The sequence below is a fragment of the Ovis canadensis genome, chromosome 6 (genome assembly GCF_042477335.2).
Source record: "Ovis canadensis isolate MfBH-ARS-UI-01 breed Bighorn chromosome 6, ARS-UI_OviCan_v2, whole genome shotgun sequence".
NCBI lineage: Eukaryota > Metazoa > Chordata > Mammalia > Artiodactyla > Bovidae > Ovis > Ovis canadensis.
The window spans coordinates 27,030,237-27,049,293 of NC_091250.1; the positions used below are offsets into that span (position 1 = coordinate 27,030,237).

The following is a 19,057-nucleotide window of genomic DNA, read 5'->3' on the forward strand; positions in this document are numbered from 1 at the left end:
TAGTCTGATGGAAGTTAGTACCTCATTTTCGTTGCTGGACATACGCTTTTTAGTGGTCATGACTGCTGAAAGAAGACCCACTACTAACATTGTTCTGCTTATTTGAGTTCACAGGACCTAACCTGGCTGTAGAGACTTGTGTTTGTGCTTTCTGGGGGAGATCAGAAGGAACTCTGTGTTTACTTAAAGGTGAAATCACTTACACTCACTAAAATGAACTATCTAACTCCATTCCTCTCAGAGTTATAACTTAATCAAAAATCTGCTTCTCAGACAGTCTACTGACCATATGGCACAGTGGCCTCCTGGTGTTACGGAAACGCTCGTTCAAAGCAGGAATGCGTTCCAGAGGAGTGGGGCACCCACAAATAAAAGGGCCTTGGCAGGTTCTGTGTCTTAACCACTTTTTAGAATAATAGCATCTATTATCCAACAATACCCAATCCCCTCTCTTCTAAAAATCCAAACTGGCAAACTGACATTTACATTAAGAAAAGATTACCAAGGAGTTCACCAAACCTTACTTCTGGCAGTGGGCTGGCCGGTTTGGTTAGGATTCCTCCTACATAAACAACATTAGGCAGGGTGGGTCTCGGGAACTCCAGGGCTACGTCTGTACACAGCATCCACAAGCTGGACCCGTGGACCAAGTCATACATGGACTTCTCCGGCAGCAGGTTGTACTTCTGCATGATCCTTTCATATTTGGGAAGAACCAGAAAGCTGATCCCTATTCTGGAAATGAGGTAAACGCCGGTGTTCTTCATCCTCTGCAGGAGGTTCATGTGGTCTGTGAGGAGTGAGTTAAACTCTGGGACGTAAGCCAAGGGTGCAGGAGCGCCCACTTCAGCGGGATACCAAAGGCCAGTTGAAAATACAGCATATTTAACCCCCAAGAGATGAGCTATCACAAATCCACACATGTCATTAGGGTCCACCAGCAGCAGGTCAAACTTCTCCCTTTTCAGACCCTGAATCAGGGCGTGGTTGCCAACCATCATGTCACAGTTCTTGGTATAGTGATCCAGTATGTCTAACAGTTCGATTGCTGTCAATCTCCCAGAGAAAATATTCCGCATTTTGGACTGCAGGAAAGCATCCGAGGTGGTACTGTTGAAGATCCCTGGGTAGCGCTGGAGGCTATAGTGATTAGATGGCGCGATGTCTCTGCCTTCAGAGAGGAGGAACACTGTATGGTGGCCTCTCTCATGCAAGGCCGAGGCTAGCGTCTTGAAAATGTACATATGGCTTTCGAACATAATTGGCGGCACGATGATGATTTTGGCAGCCTTGGCTATCCCAACAGCACTCCACAGGAGCATGAAATACGGAGTGTAAGACTTCATAGCTGAAATGACAACCGGAAAACTGCTTAAAACAGATGGCAATCTGCACCATTCAAAACCCTCACAAAGATGCTTTCGCACAGGATCTGATGATCCAGTACTTGGCCTAAGGATGGCTTTAAAAAATTATCCCAGTATATGTTCTGTCTCTTCACTTCTGAAAGGTGTCTCTTAAAACAGAGAATTGACAGTAAGACTGCCATAAACTGACATAGATTTAAAATGTATCAGCTTTGGAACAACAATAGAGAACTCATTTTTTTTTTTTTGAAATGAAACCTGTAAAATTGAATTTGAAAGAAAAACTCTCTTCATTGAATAAGAGCTATAAGCCATCCATGAAACCTTTGTTTATCTTTTAATTGAACATCAATGTTAACCCCAGGAAGAAGAGCCAAGACTTCTTATTTTGGGGTATATCAGCATGTATGTCTCTTTTAAAATCATTTTATCACAGCAGTAACATTCCCCAATTATGACTAAAGCATACCAAAGAATGACTGTGTATCAGAAAATCATTCTTTCAAGTAGTAATTCTACAGAAAATAAGCTTTCCCACAGGAGAAAAAAATGACCTTTAATGTGACCTTCTCCTTTATCTAAATACCCTTAAGTATCCTGGCCAACTCTGTTTATGTAATTTATATCAATTGGCTGACTCATTTCAGGGCATTATCTAAAAGAGAAACCTTTAATACAAAAGTTCAAGAGGGCTAACTGGATCTCAGTAAATACTTGAGAAAGAGATGGCTGATGAGTGCCTGTGTCCTTGACTATACTTCCTGTGTTGTACTTGGAACTCAGGTGCAAAGGTCAAGCGCACAGGACGGCTCATGTTTCTTCTACTCCTCTGCTTTACTAAAGTGTATACAATAGTTAGAATCACCTTCTACCATTTTTTTTTAGAAATACCTATGTGGGCCACTGAATATGGAAACTTGCCCTACCTACCCAATATAATTTACATTTAGATTCTAAATTAGCCACCAAATAGGGAAAGACTTAAACAATAATTACCCATGAGAACTGGACTTTTCTACTTCAAGGAACAACTCAAAATAGATTTACATGCAATCACCAAATCGATATCTGTGTTTACCCATCATATATTAACCATCCTGCTTATACAAATTCCTGCCATCTAAACGCAGTTTAAACAACTATACCTTCTCAACATTCAAACACTGCAATAAACCTAAAAAAAAGAAGTCAATAGCAGGCAAATGATAGATTCTTCCAATACCAAGATTAAACGATATTTCCAGATGCTTTTCAAACCAATTCCAAATGATACTATCATTAAATTATCATTACTATAACAGTAAACTGAAGTAATATGTGTTATAAACATATGAAAGCCTATGTTAAATGTTGCCTGAATTAATGTGAGGCCTTTAAAAAAACAACTTGGAACAAACACTGTTTCTACAGCAATGAAGTTTATTCTATAATTACAATGTCAATGAAAGAAGAAAATTAAACAGCCAATCTTGGAGCAAACTTTGCAGGCCTTTATTCTCCTGTGTTGTCTCTCCGAATGTGTCTCTCTGGTATAGTCTTCTGCCAATAGTGGCGGGGGTTTAGTTGCTAAGTCACGTCCAACTCTTGTGACCCATGGACTGTAGGCCGTCAGGCTCCTCTGTCCATGGGCTTTCCCAGGAAAGAATACTGGAGTGGGTTGCCATTTCCTTCTCTAGCTTATTTTCCCAACCCAGGAATCAAACCCGGTTCTCCTGCAATGCAGGCAGATTTTTTACCAACTGAGCCACCAGTGAAGCCTAGCCTTCTGCCTTTGCCAAAAGAGAGAAAAAAAATAGGAATTTTAAATAGACAAGTTATTAATTCTGAGAATGAGATCTATGCAGAAAAGTTATTTCAGCTGAATTGTCCACTGCTGTGACTAATAGTGCCTGTTACTACTGGCATGTTCAAGAAGACCAACATCATGAGGGACTAACGTTAGACAACTGTTCTGCCAACTGTATTTCGCATTTAGCTGAGCAGAAGGTGAGCATACTCAACTCCTTCAGCTGTAGTTGTAACTGTTACTTTAACATAAATCACTGAGAAACAAAAGATAACAGTAGGGAAACAAATGCTTTCACTGCATTTCTTAATTTTTTCTTTTAGTATTTTAGTAATTACTGCAAAGTAAAAAGAAATCACACAAAATGACTGTTTAATCACCGTTTAACTGCTTATGTTCTAGAATCACACTGTCCAACAGAACTACCTGTGATGATGAAAATGGTCTATCTCCTTACCATCTAATATGGGAGCCTCTAGTGAGCAATTTCCAGAGAAGGCGATGGCACCCCACTCCAGTACTCTTGCCTGGAAAATCCCATGGACGGAGGAGCCTGGTGGGCTGCAGTCCATGGAGTCGCTAGGAGTCGGACACGGCTGAGCGACTTCACTTTCACTTTTCACTTTCATGCATTGGAGAAGGAAATGGCAACCCACTCCAGTGTTCTTGCCTGGAGAATCCCAGGGACGGGGAAGCCTGGTGGGCTTCCTATGGGGTCACTAGGAGTTGGACATGACTGAAGCGACTTAGCAGCAGCAGCAGTGAGCAATCCCAGCGTGATCAGTGTGACTGAGGAACACCTAAACTAGCACTGTCCTGCGTGTGTATGTGTGTTGGTACCTTAGTCATATCTGACTCTGCAACCTCATGGATGGTAGCCCAGCAGGCTCATCTGTCCATCGGATTTTCCAAGCAACGGTACTCAAGTGGGTAGCCATTCCCTTCTCCAGAGGATCTTTCTGACCCAGAAACTGAACCTAGGTCTCCTGCGTTGCAGGCAGATATTTGACCATCTCAGCCACCAGTGGCTGTCGTATAACAAAAGGAGGTTAGAAAAGGTACATAGACTCTGCACATGTAAATTATAAAACTATTCAGAAATGCCAATATTCACATGATAAAATGTCTTCTGAAAATAATGTCTACTAGGTCATCATATGTCTTCATGAAAAAGAACTGATTACCAGCAAAGAAGCATCATTTGCACAAGTGTGTTACTCACTATTAAAATACGAAGTTAAGTATGGCAAAACCAATACAGTATTGTAAAGTAAAATAAAGTAAAAAAAATACGAAGTTAATTATGAAGGATCACAACAGCACTTTAATCTCATAAATATCACCGTTATGGATAACAGAATGACTAACACAACTGCCAATAAATGGTATGATCCTTGCTAATCCAGAAATATCACATCGTGTCAACTGAAATTTTGGACTTCATTAATATTAAAATCTTCTCTGAGAAAGACAATGTCAAGAGAATGAAAAGATACACACCAGACTGGAAGGAACACTGGCAAAATATATATATATATAAAAGGATTGCTACCAAGATATGTAAGGAAGGAACTCAAATCTCAACAATAAAAAAATAAACGACCTGATTTGAAAGTGGCTAAAGATCTTAACAGACATCTCACCAAAGAACATACAGATATAGAGTAAACCGATGAGAAGATATTCCACATCAAATGTCATGACGACAATGCAGATTAAAATAATAATGACGACTTCCTTGGTGACTCAGTGGTAAAGAATCTGCCTGCCAGTGCACAAGACGTGGGGTCAACCCTGGTCGGAGATCAGAACAACTGAGGCCACGCGTCACAACTATTGAGTCCGTGCTCCGGAGCCCAGGAGCTACAACGACTGAAGCCCTAACAACCTGTGCTCCCCAACAAGAGAGGTGACCCCAATAAGCAGCCTGCACACCACAGCTAGGGAAAAGTCCATGCAGCAACGAACACCCAGCACTGCCAAAAATAAATAAATAAATAAAATTAGAAAAAAAAATAAAGCAACCACATTGCAATTAAAAAAATAAGGATACCACTACGCATCTGTTAAAGTGGTCAATATCCAGAACACTGCCAACACCAAATGCTGAAGAGGGTATGGGGCAACAGGAACTTTCACACATTGCTGCTGGAGATGCAAAATAGTACAGACACTTTGGAAGACAAATCAATGGTTTCTGTAAACATACTCTCACCATGTGACCCAGCAGTTGTGCTCCTTGGCATGTACAGAAAAAAGGTGAAAACAGATGTCTGCACAAGAATCTGCACATGGATGTTTATAACAGCTTTATTTATAATTGCCAAAACTTGGGAGGAACCAAGCACACCAGCTAAAGTCAGCTGAATAAATAAAAAAAATTTGGTGCATTGCTATGGTGGAATATTATTCAGCACTAAAAAGAAATGAGCTATCAAGCCATGAAAAGAGAAGGAGGAAATTAAAATGTCTATTTACTAAATGAAAGAAACCTATCTGAAAAGGCTACATATGGTATGATTCCAATTATATAACCTTCTGTAAAAGGCAAGTCTATGGAGACAGTAAAGACATTCGTCATTGCCGATGGTTACAAGGGAGGGAAGGATGAACAGGTGGAGCACAGAGGATCTTTAGGGCAGTGAAATTATTCTGTAAGACTCTACACTGGTGTATAAATGTCATTATACATTTACCCAAACCCAGAGAATATCCAAACACCAAGAATGAACCCCATAAAGCAGGGCTCCCCAACCCCAGGGCTGAGGACTGGTGCCAGTCCGTGGCCTGTTAGGAACTGGGCCACACCAGGAGGTGAGTGCCAGCCCAGTGAGCAGGTGAAGCCTCATCTGCTGCTCCCCATCGCTCACACAATCACCTGAACCATTTCTCCCCACCTTCAGTCCTTGAGAAAAATGTCTTCCATGAAACCAGTCCCTGGTGCCAGAAAGGCTGGGGACCACTGCTGTAAAGTATGGACTTGAAGAGATGCTGATGTGTCAGTATAGGCTCACTGATCATTAACAACGGACCACTGTGGTGCAAGATGCTGATACCGGAGGAAGGTGTGCACCAGTGTCGGGGGAGGATATGGGGACTCTGTGTACTTCCTGCTGTGAACCGAAAACTGTTCTAAAAATGAAAGTTGATTATTTTAGGGAACAATTTAAAGTAGCCTGAAAAAATGAAGAGAAAATAAACCAATTTTTAAAAATGGATGTGGATGCATCAAATGTGATGTAAACATAATTAAATGGAAAATTATACCCTAGAAAAACAACCTGCAACATACATAATAGACATTTAACCTCTATAAGCATTTTCATGAAGCCACTGTTTAAGGCGGGAGAAGATTGCTACTAAGTGCAGACATTTGGAGACACGTTAAACCCCCAACAATTGGAAACTGGTTAAAGTAAACTGTGATTCATCCATACAATAGCCCCTAAAATAATCCTGTAAAAGAATATTTAGGCATGAAAAGACCTTCAAGATTTACTATTGATTAAAAATGAGGTTACTAAGCGTTATCATGTAATGTGCTCATGCTCAGTTGCTCAGCCGTGTCCTACTCTGCAACCCCATGGACTGTAGCCCACCAGGCTCCTCTGTCCATGGGATTTTCTAGGCAAGAATGCTGGAGTGGGTTGCCATTTCCTCCTCCAGGGGATCTTCCTGACTCAGGGGTCAAACTCCAGTCTCTTGCATCACAGGCAAATTCTTTACTGCTGAGACATCGGGGAAGCCCACCATGTCAAGTATCACTTTACATAAGATACATACATATAAATATTATACACAGAAGTGATAAGCATCAAAAGGCAGTGTTTCTTCCTGGATAGTACAAATTATAAGAGATTTCACTTTAACTTTTTCTACATTGGTCACATTCAGTTCAGTTCAGTTCAGTCGCTCAGTCGTGTCTGACTCTTTGCGACCCCATGAACCACAGCACGCCAGGCCTCCCTGTCCATCACCAACTCCCCAGAGTTTACCCAAACTCATGTCCATTGAGTGGGTGATGCCACCCAACCATCTCATCCTCTGTCGTTCCCTTCTCCTCCTGCCCCCAATCCCTCCCAGCATCAGGGTCTTTTCCAATGAGTCAACTCTTTGCATCAGGTGACCAAAGTATTGGAGTTTCAGCTTCAACATCAGTCCTTCCAATGAACACCCAGGACTGATCTCCTTTAGGATGGACTGGTTGGATCTCCTTGCAGTCCATTACTCCTCTCTTAATAAATATGACTTATTTTTAAATAATATAATAAAAAAGATCTCATTCACAGTAACAATAAAGTACATAAAATACCTTTAAAATTAAAATTAACTAAAAAACATATATGTTGGCTATTCGAAGTAAGGCAAGTCTTTCTCTGAAGATATACATGAAAAGAATATAGGTGTGCAGCAATACCATATTATTTTAAGGGAATATAATATTCTAAAAAAGTCAATCCTTTCCATATAATAAATAGACTGAATAAATTCATCTTAAAATTCCAGTGGATGGCTTTGTTTTGTCTGGGATTTGACCAAACTATATCCATGTTACAGCAGGCTAGAAAGGAGATTTCACTTTTGAAAATGATACAGTAATGACTTAGGACAGAAAGGGAAAAATTTTGTAATTAAAACACTGTCTGGCAGCCTTCTGAATGGGAGAAAATAATAGCAAGTGAAGCAACTGACAAACAACTAATCTCAAAAATATACAAGCAACTTCTGCAGCTCAATTCCAGAAAAATAAACGACCCAATCAAAAAATGGGCCAAAGAACTAAATAGACATTTCTCCAAAGAAGACATACGGATGGCTAACAAACACATGAAAAGATGCTCAACATCACTCATTATTAGAGAAATGCAAATCAAAACCACAATGAGGTACCACTTCACACCAGTCAGAATGGCTGCGATCCAAAAATCTGCAAGCAATAAATGCTGGAGAGGGTGTGGAGAAAAGGGAACCCTCCTACACTGTTGGTGGGAATGCAAACTAGTACAGCCACTATGGAGAACAGTGTGGAGATTCCTTTAAAAATTGCAAATAGAACTATCTTATGACCCAGCAATCCCACTGCTGGGCATACACACCAAGGAAACCAGAATTGAAAGAGACACATGTACCCCAATGTTCATCGCAGCACTGTTTATAATAGCCAGGACATGGAAACAACCTAGATGTCCATCAGCAGATGAATGGATAAGAAAGCTGTGGTACATATACACAATGGAGTATTACTCAGCCGTTAAAAAGAATTCATTTGAATCAGTTCTAATGAGGTGGATGAAACTGGAACCGATTATACAGAGTGAAGTAAGCCAGAAAGAAAAACACCAATACAGTATACTAACACATACATATGGAATTTAGGAAGATGGCAATGACAACCCTGTATGCAAGACAGGAAAAAAGACACAGATGTGTATAACGGACTTTTGGACTCAGAGGGAGAGGGAGAGGGTGGGATGATTTGGGAGAATGGCATTCTAACATGTATACTACCATGTAAGAATTGAATCGCCAGTCTATGTCTGATGCAGGATACAGCATTGCTTGGGGCTGGTGCATGGGGATGACCCAGAGAGATGTTATGGGGAGGGAGGTGGGAGGGGGGTTCATGTTTGGGAACGCATGTAAGAATTAAAGATTTTAAAATTTAAAAAAAATAAAAAATTAAAAAATTAAAAAAATAAAAAAAATAATAAAATAAATAAATAAAAAATAAAACACTGTCTGAGCCTGTCCTTCAGGGTCAGCTCACCCTCATGCCTCAGGGGTACACCATCTTGTGTTGACCACATAAAATTCTGAGCTGTAACCGAGCTGTAAAAAGAAAAAAACAAAAAACTGTATCTATCTATCTATCTATATATGTATGTATGTATATATATGTAGCACACATATGCATAATGGCAATGGAATAGTACTCAGCCATAAGAGAAACACAAAATAATGCCACGTGCAGCAACATGGATATAACTAGACATTATCATACTAAGTGAAGTATATCAGAAAGACAAATACCATACGGTATCAGTCACATGTAGAATTTAAACTGTGATGCCAAGGAACCTACCTACAAAGCAGAAACAGACTCACAGACATAGAGAACAGATCTGTGGTCCCCAAGGGGAGGGGTAGTGCGAGAGGGATGGAGTGGGAGGCTGGGGAAAGCAGATGCAAGCTATTATACACTGAATGATAAGAAAAGGTCCTACTGTATAGCACAGGAAATTATATCTAATATCCTGAGATAAACCACAAAGGAAAAGAATATGAAAAAGAATGTGGGTATGTGTACATATATATATATATATATATATATATATATAACTGAATCTCTTTCTGTACAGCAGAAATTAATACAACATTGTATACCAACTATACTTCAATTAAAATTAAAAAAAAAAAACACTATGGAACTCGTCCAAGAATCTTAATTCAAATCAATGGTAGCCTGTAAGAATTTCTTGAATATAACATGAGATGAAGGAAGTACCACAAGTAAACGAGGAAAGAACTCACTCAATGTGAAGTCTTATAAAATGGCTCTATATTGGAGAAAGAAAATCACTAAAATTTTTGCCTTAGACTTTCCCCAAAGTAAATCAGACTGATGATTGTTGAAAAAATTTTTTTTCTAATAAAGTCATTAAGAGTGTTGAGCTTTAAATGATCTCTGGAAGGAAAAAGATAATTCTGAGTATAAAGCAAAGGGAAAAAAATCACTATTATTAGATTTTATTACATAATCATTAACTATTTTTGGAATGTTTAGAACATCCGGAGCAGAAGTTTCCAGTCCAGGATCGCTATCTGAACACAGGGGTCTCTAGTCCTTTCTTCCTAAAGCTCCCCCAAATCTGAGAACCGACATGAAGAAGGGAGGTGTGGGCAAGACAACAGTCAACAGTGGAATGGAGTTTGGATAGCGTGTCAGTAATTTGACAAATGCTTATTGAGGGATACTAAAGGATGAAAGAAGTCACGGCCCAAAACACAGAGAGGAAGCTGCAGGAGAGATGAAGATTGCTTCCAGATGGCTGAGAGCTTAAGAGGACACTCCAGGAGCAAGAGATGTAGGGGACGTGCACCCAGGGAAAGCAGGGGCCGTTGCATTCACCCACCAAAGGAGAGATGAAGTCCAGCTCTCCAGGAAAACTGGATCATCTGCCCGAAGAGCAGTTAGAACTGGTGACTGAGGGGGAAGCCCTCCTAATGTGGGCGTGTGGTGGCGGCAGAGGGCTCCTCACCCGTGGACCCCAGAGGCAGCATCAGCACCAGACATGCCACCCGCCACGTGCAGTCTGGACGCAACCCCCCAGTCAGTCTTAAGGAGCTCAAACTTGCTGAGTGACTGAAAAAATGAGACTTTTTCCTCCATGAAATTGGCAAGCATGTAATTTTTAATGATAAGGCTTAGTCCCTGCAAAGGTACAAAGTAGTTGAATGCAGCTAGCAAAAATGTGCTTCGTGCTCAGTCGCTTCAGTCCTGTCCACCTCTTTGTGACCTTATGACCTGTAGCAGGCCAGGCTCCTCTGTCCATGGAATTTCCCAGGAAAGAATACTAGAGTGGGTTGCCATTTCCTTCTCCAGGGGATCTTCTCAACCCAGGGATTGAACCCATGTCTCTTGCTTTGTCAGGCAGATTCTTTACTACTCAGTTCAGTTCACATGCTCAGTTGTGTCCAACTCTTTGCAACCCAAGGAATGTACCATGCCAGGCCTCCTTGTCCATCATCAACTCCCAGAGTTTACTCAAATTCATGTCCACTGAGTCAGTGATGCCATCCAACCATCTCATCCTCTGTTCTCCCCTTCTCCTCCTGCCTTCAATCTTTCCCAGCATCAGGGTCTTTTCAAATGAGTCACTTCTTCACATGAGGTGGCCAAAGTATTGGAGTTTCAGCTTCAGCATCAGTCCTTCCAATGAATATTCAGGACTGATTTCCTTTAGGATAGACTGGTTGGATCTCCTTGCAGTCCAAGGGACTCTCAAGAGTCTTCTCCAACACCACAGTTCAAAAGAATCAATTCTTCGGCGCTCAGCTTTCTTCACAGTCCAACTCTCACATCCATACATGACTACTGGAAAAACCATAGCCTTGATGAGATGGACCTTTGTTGGTAAAATAATGTCTCTGCTTTTTAATATGCTGTCTAGATTGGTCATAACTTTCCTTCCCAGGAGTAAGCGTCTTTTAATTTCATGGCTGCAATCACCATCTGCAGTGATTTTGGAGCCCCCCAAAATACAGTCTGACACTGTTTCCCCATCTATTTGCCATGAAGTGATGGGACCATATGCCGTGATCTTCGTTTTTTGAATGTTGAGCTTTAAGCCAACTTTTTCACTCTCCTCTTTCACTTTCATCAAGAGGCTCTTTAGTCCCTCTTCACTTTCTGCCATAAGAGTGCTGTCACTGCACATCTGAGGTTCCTGATATTTCTCCTGGCAATCTTGATTCCAGCTTCTGCTTCTTCCAGCCCAGGGTTTCTCATGATATATCCTGCATATAAGTTAAATAAGTAGGCTGACAATATACAGCCTTGACATACTCCTTTTCCTATTTGGAACCAGTCTGTTGTTCCATGTCCAGTTCTAACTATTGCTTCCTGACCTGCATACAGATTTCCCAAGAGGCAGGTCAGGTGATCTGGTATTCCATCTCTTTAAGAATTTTCCACAGTTTATTGTGATCCACACAGTCAGAGGCTTTGGCATAGTCAATAAAGCAGAAGTAAAATATCAATAACCTCAGATATGCAGATGACACCACCCTTATGGCAGAAAGTGAAGAGGAACTAAAAAGCCTCTTGATGAAAGTGAAAGAGGAGAGTGAAAAAGTTGGCTTAAAGTTCAACATTCAGAAAATTAAGATCATGGCATCTGATCCCATCACTTCATGGCAAATAGATGTGGAAACAGTGGAAACAGTGTCAGACTTTATTTTGGGGGGGCTCCAAAATCACTGCAGATGGTGACTGCAGCCATGAAATTAAAAGACACTTACTCCTTGGAAGAAAAGTTATGACCAACCTAGACAGCGTATTCAAAAGCAGAGACATTACTTTGCCGACTAAGGTCCGTCTAGTCAAGGCTATGGTTTTTCCAGTGGTCATGTATGGATATGAGAGTTGGACTGTGAAGAAGGCTGAGCGCCGAAGAATTGATGCTTTTGAACTGTGGTGTTGGAGAAGACTCTTGAGAGTCCCTTGGACTGCAAGGAGATCCAACCAGTCCATTCTAAAGGAGATCAGTCTTGGGTGTTCATTGGAAGGACTGAGGCTGAAGCTGAAACTCCAGTACTTTGGCCACCTCAAGCGAAGAGTTGACTCATTGGAAAAGACCCTGATGCTGGGAGGGATTGGGGGCAGGAGGAGAAGGGGACGACAGAGGATGAGATGGCTGGATGGCATCACCGACTCGATCGACATGAGTTTCAGTGAACTCTGGGAGCTGGTGATGGACAAGGAGGCCTGGCATGCTGTGATTCATGGGGTCGCAAAGAGTCAAACACGACTGAGCGACTGAACTGAAGTGAGATATTTTTCTGGCACTCTCTTGCTTTTTCGATGATCCAACAGATATAAGCAGTTTGATCTCTGGTTCCGTTCCTCCGCCTTTTTCCAAAACCAGCTTGAACATGTGGAAGTTCAGGGTTCACGTACTGTTGAAGACTGGCTTGGAGAATGTTGAGCATTACTTTACTAGCGTGTGAGATGAGTGCAATTGTGTGGTAATTTGAGCATTCTTTGGCATTGCCTTTCTTTGGGAATGGAATGAAAACTGACCTTTTCCAGTTCTGTAATACTAGCGCCATGTAAAAATGTAAATAGGCACAAATGTTCTGAAAAACAACTGGCACATTATTTTACATTTACAAAACGATCCAAAATCAGAATTGCCAACACGTATCTACAAAGATAATCTCTGTATTCACTTCTGACAGCTAACAGCCAGGAACCACTAGGAAGCCAGCAGTAAAGGACTGATCAGAGTACAGTGCATTTTATAGAGGGATGGTACGGGGTGGGAGGTAGGAGCGAGGTTCAAGAGGGAGGAGACATAGGCATGCCTACGGCTGATTCATGTTGATTTACGCCAGAAACCATCACAATTTTGTACAGCAAGTATCCTTCAATTAAAAATTAATTAATTTGAAAAAGTATAGCATATTTTACTATGGAAAACTCTAGCACCATCAAAAACCATGCTTTGAAAAACAATTTTAATTTGAGAAAATGCTTATAACATAAGAAAGTAAGAAACAGAATGTATATATATATACACATGGACTTTCCAGGTGTTGCAGTGGTAAAGAATCTGTCTGCCAATGCAGGAGATACAAGAGACACGGGCTTAATCCCTGGGTTGGGAAGATCCCCCGAAATAGAAAGTGGCAACCCACTTGAGTATTCTTGCCTAGAAAATACCATGGACAGAGGAACCAGGCATGCTACAGTCCATGGAGTCACAAGGAGTTGGACACGATGGAGCACACACAAACATACACATATATATGTAAACATAAAGTGATTGTAGGGCTTCCCTGGTGACTCAGAAGGTCAAGGATCAGCCAGCAGTGCAGGAGACCTGGGTTCAGTTCCTCGGCCGGGAAGATCCCCTGGATAAGAGAATGGTAACCTACTCCAGGATTCTTGCCTGGAGAATTCCATGGACAGGGGAGCTCGGTGGGCAATGAGGTCCATGAGATCGGAAAGAATCAGACACAACTGAGTAACAACCACTTTTACTTTCACTTTCAAAATGATTATAGTAACAGCAAAGTAAATATAAAAACTCTTATCAGTAGTAAATTTGGCTTGTCAGATTGAGTGACTTTGTCTTACTTTCCTAGTTACATATTTCTGGACTTCTGAAGGTTTCTATCGAAACTACATAATATTTATTACACACTCATTCAACATACATGCCACTTGAGCATGTCTTACTCTCATTTTCCCCTTGGAGTCAAGTGTCTTAAAACATCAGTCTCTATTTATTGGGCCCCACTTATTTCCCAAATGATTACAGTCTGCCACGGACTCCACCACAACTCTGCCTGAACACTCATTGTCAAGGGCACTAAATATCTCCTATCTGTGTACTCAGTTGCTCAGCTGTGTCCAATTCCTTGTGACTCCGTGGACTGTAGTCTGCCAGGCTCCTCTGTCCATGAAATTTTTCAAACAAGAATACTGGAGTGAGTTGCCATTTCCTCTTCCAGGGAATCCTCCCAAACCAGAGATAGAAACCTCATCTCCCATGTCTCCTGGATTGGCAGGCGGATTCTTCACCACTGCACCAACAGGGAAGCTAAAATATCTCCTAATAGTCATCGCAATACCTTTCTTTCCCAGTACTTATCTGACTGGGCTTTTCTTTCACTTAAGATACTACTGAGCCCCTACCTGCTCCAAATTCTCTCCTGGCTTCTAATATGCAACTATTACTTGACTGTACCACACTGCCAGAATACTGACAAAAATCCCAGATTCAAAGTCTTTAAACAAATTCTCAATCCCCAACCCAGGGATGGAACCCAAGTCTCCCACACTGCAGGCAAATTTTTCACCATCTGAGCCACGAGGGAAGGCCCAGTGGACATGAGTTTGAGCAAAACTCTTGGAGAGAGTGAAGAGGAGGAATCTGGTGTGCTGCAGTCCATGGGGTCACAAAGAGCTGGACATGACTTAGTGACTGAACACAACAAAACAAATTTCTTGTTGCCCATCAGTCCACCCTTCCTTCTTCATATAAAATTTTTTACATAAAAATTATTTCTAGGGCTGTATTCAAGATAAGAAACAATGCTAGTCTTAATAAGTGTGCCCACCCCTCACCATATGAAAACCATTCAACATTTAAGTATGAATTAATTTGGGCAAAACAACAAGAATATCTGGGTGTACCTATGTGTCTGTGTGTATGTTTGTGTGTTAGTCGCTCAGTTCTGTCCAACTCTTTGTGACCCCATGGATTTTAGCCCATCAGGCTCCTCTGCCCATGGAATTCTCCTGTATGTTGCCTCTACAAAACACTCATTTGCAAAAGTGATCCCCGCAAGACCCCATGTTTCTAAACCCCTGAGGAGCACCAGAAAAAATTAATTATTAATAGCTCTTTTGTTCCTGCTCCTAAGCAACAATGGTTAACAAAGGCAGAAATTTAACTCAAGAACATCCCATCATACCACTAAGATTTTAAAAGATAAGCAATAGACTTTATGAATCCATATTGCTCCCATTTTCTCAAATATCAGAGTGTAACACCATGCTAGACCTCCAGCAACCATCTACTTATTTAAAAAGAAAAAAGGAGGGGGCCTCACTTTTGACCACTACTGGAAAGAATCATTTCTCTGTTTTTTGTTGTTCTATTTGAAGTTGGATCATTAATAACTCTGAACTAGACATACATGAGGATGAACTATATAGGAAAAAACTATGAAAAACACAAAACAAAATTAGAACTCAGGTTTTGACAGCCTACCATCTAACATTCTAAACAAGAATTAATCACAATCTTTTAGTGATTACGGAAAACCAAGGGCTAAGGGGAAATTTAAGATCATGTCGGTACACAGTGAATTGGGCTATTTAGAAAAACAAAGTGAGTGACTGAATCCTCAACGCAGATCACATAGTCCAGCAAGCCGCACAGCAGAATTTCTTCGTGCTTTTAAGTTCCCTTGGCATTGAGGATTATGTGGATGGCAATAAGAAGAGCAAATGTATCAATCATGACTGCCACCACAGGTTGACTTTGGTACTATATGAAATACTGTCGAGTAATTTCATTCTCTTCTAAGCACCTTCTACAAGTTAAGCCTCAGAAAATACCATCCAGTAAAACAAAAATAGGAAAATTAAATCCAGCAAAGTAAAAACTAATTGGGAATCATTAATAGGGCTTACTCCTTGGAAGGAAAGTTATGACCAACCTAGATAGTATATTCAAAAGCAGAGACATTACTTTGCTGACTAAGGTCCGTCTAGTCAAGGCTATGGTTTTTCCTGTGGTCATGTATGGATGTGAGAGTTGGACTGTGAAGAAGGCTGAGCGCTGAAGAATTGATGCTTTTGAAATGTGGTGTTAGAGAAGACTCTTGAGAGTCCCCTGGACTGCAAGGAGATTCAACCAGTCCATTCTGAAGGAGATCAGCCCTGGGATTTCTTTGGAAGGAATGATGCTAAAGCTGAAACTCCAGTACTTTGGCCACCTCATGCGAAGAGTTGACTCATTGGAAAAGACTCTGATGCTGGGAGGGATTGGGGGCAGGAGGAGAAGGGGTAGGATGAGATGGCTGGATGGCATCAGTGACTCGATGGATGTGAGTCTGAGTGAACCCCAGGAGTTGGTGATGGACAGGGAGGCCTGGCGCGCTGCGATTCATGGGGTCGCAAAGAGTCGGACACGACTGAGCGACTGAACTGAACTGAACTGAACTGAATAGGGCTTTTAAATAAATGCAAATTTATTTTAAAAGTCTATTTTCCTGCAGCATAATCTAAGTTCCAAAAGGGCAGAAGTTGTAGAAGTTGATAACTGTCTTATTCCTATGGCTTGGCCAGGTGGTGCTCAATGAGGATTTATTAAATGAGTGCCTGTGATTGTGATTCTGAGCCAGGATACACAGTTGGACCACAGACACCTCCACCAATGGACTCTTTTCTGTCCTTTAATCTGAAATGAATGAACTTGTAATTATACTTATTGCCTTCTTTCTGAACAAAATTCTAAATCAGAAGCTTTGCCCGAGGCACTGGAGTTAGCTACCCACTTCAATTAGGAAGAGAATTTCTGGGCTAATGGGTACTGCAATTGGAAAAAGTTATCAAGTCGAGAATAGATTTCATTACAGCTTTTCCTTAAGTCTAAGGGTCTTTTTTCATGTTATTTGTTAACTTCCTACACATTCACAACAATGTTGTAAATGGCCAAGCAAATAACCATTTATTAAATAATGAAAGGAAACTGGATGTCATAAATAGGCATATAAGAGAGAGTCGTGGCATACATTTTCCCTTCTCTTTTCTAGTAATGGAATCCTCTACATTAGCTTGGCTCATAGCCGAAAAGACTAAAGCCATTTCCCAGCCTCTCTAGGAGCCAGTTTAGGCACAAAAGTTAGTTCTAGTAAACAGGATGGGATAGAAGCAGAGTGGTACGTGCAATTTCTCATTTACACCCTTAGAGCTTACACGTTTGGTCTTTCTGCCCAACGGAATGAGGACTCGGTAATGATTAACATCCTGGACCACAGGACAGAAGCACAAACCAGGAAACGTGTAAGAAGAGAGACACTTAGCACTGTGCCGCCTGAGTATCAGTCCTGTCTGCTCTGCCCACTGTAACCATTATCCATGAGGAAACTCCTGACACTTTTCTGAGGTCATTGTCATTCGCAGACTGTCTCCAGCAGTAGGGTGACCAACCACCCCAGAACTGAGGGCATTTCCAGAATGTGGAACTTTCAGCGCTAAAACTGGGAATGTCCTGGGCAAACCAGAAGGAGCTGGTCGTGCCACAGCTTGAAACCTACACCTTAACATAAAACTCTCAGTGAACAGCAGCTCGTAAAGTTGTACTGTGTACTATGTACCTTCTCTGTATCACAGGCTTTATGAGTGTTACCTCATTTTATACTGAGATAAGGACAAAAATAGTTGTTCCCATTTACAGATGAGGAGAATAAGACTGAGACAAGAAATAACCTAGTGTATTGCAGAGCTTCATATCCACTTTTAATCCACTTTCATCCCACCATTCAAAGACAGGAAGAAAGCGAAGCTGAAAAAACATATTGTGACTGTGGACAAACTGGGGGGATACTCAGCTTTATTGCTACAGAGTTGTTAAAAAGCCCAGGTTTAAACATTTCTCTCTCATATGTAAAAAATATCTTGTGTTCTGAAGTCAATTATGACCATCTATTACAGACTGGTTCCAAATAGGAAAAGGAGAACATCAAGACTGTATATTGTCACCCTGCTTATTTAACTTATATGCAGAGTACATCACGAGAAACACTGGGCGGGAGGAAGCACAGGCTGGAATCAATATTGCCAGGAGAAATATTGGGAATCTCAGATATGCAGATGACACCATCCTTACTGCAGAAAGCAAAAAAGAACTAAACAGTCTCTTGATGAACCTGAAAGAGGAGAGTGAAAAAGTTGGCTTAAGGCTCAACATTTAGAAAACTAAGATCATAGCATCCGGTCCCATCATTTCATGACAAATAAATGGGGAAACTGTGGAAACAGTGGCTGACTTTATTTTTCTGGGCCCTAAAATCATTGCAGATGGTGGTTTCAGCCATGAAATTAAAAGATGCTTCCTCCTTGGAAGGGAAGTGATGACCAACCAAGACAGCATATTAAAAACAGAGACATTACTTTGCCAACAAAGGTCCATCTAGTCAAGGTTATAGTTTTTCCAGTAGTCACGTATGGATGTGAGAGTTGGACTATAAAGAAAGGTGAGTGCTGAAGAATTGATGCTTTTTTTTTTTTTAATTTTTTTAATTTTAAAATCTTTAATTCTTACATGCGTTCCCAAACAAGAACCCCCCTCCCACCTCCCTCCCCACAACATCTCTCTGGGTCATCCCCATGCACCAGCCCCAAGCATGCTGCATCCTGCGTCAGACATAGACTGGCGATTCAATTCTTACATGGTAGTATACATGTTAGAATGCCATTCTCCCAAATCATCCCACTCTCTCCCTCTCCCTCTGAGTCCAAAAGTCCGTTATACACATCTGTGTCTTTTTTCCTGTCTTGCGTACAGGGTTGTCATTGCCATCTTCCTAAATTCCATATATATGTGTTAGTATAATGTATTGGTGTTTTTCTTTCTGGCTTACTTCACTCTGTATAATTGGCTCC

At 41.1% G+C, this 19,057-nt stretch overlaps 1 protein-coding gene across 1 annotated transcript in view; it reads right to left on the minus strand.

The window, feature by feature from the left end:
* The window catches only part of UGT8 (UDP glycosyltransferase 8), a 104,967-nt gene that overhangs the window by 67,498 nt on the left and 18,412 nt on the right, over positions 1-19,057 (minus strand). The window contains exon 2 of the mRNA XM_069593408.1: positions 525-1,348. Coding sequence (XP_069449509.1) covers positions 525-1,346 — 822 coding nt within the window. The 5' untranslated portion in view covers positions 1,347-1,348. The remainder of the gene's footprint in view (positions 1-524; positions 1,349-19,057) is intronic.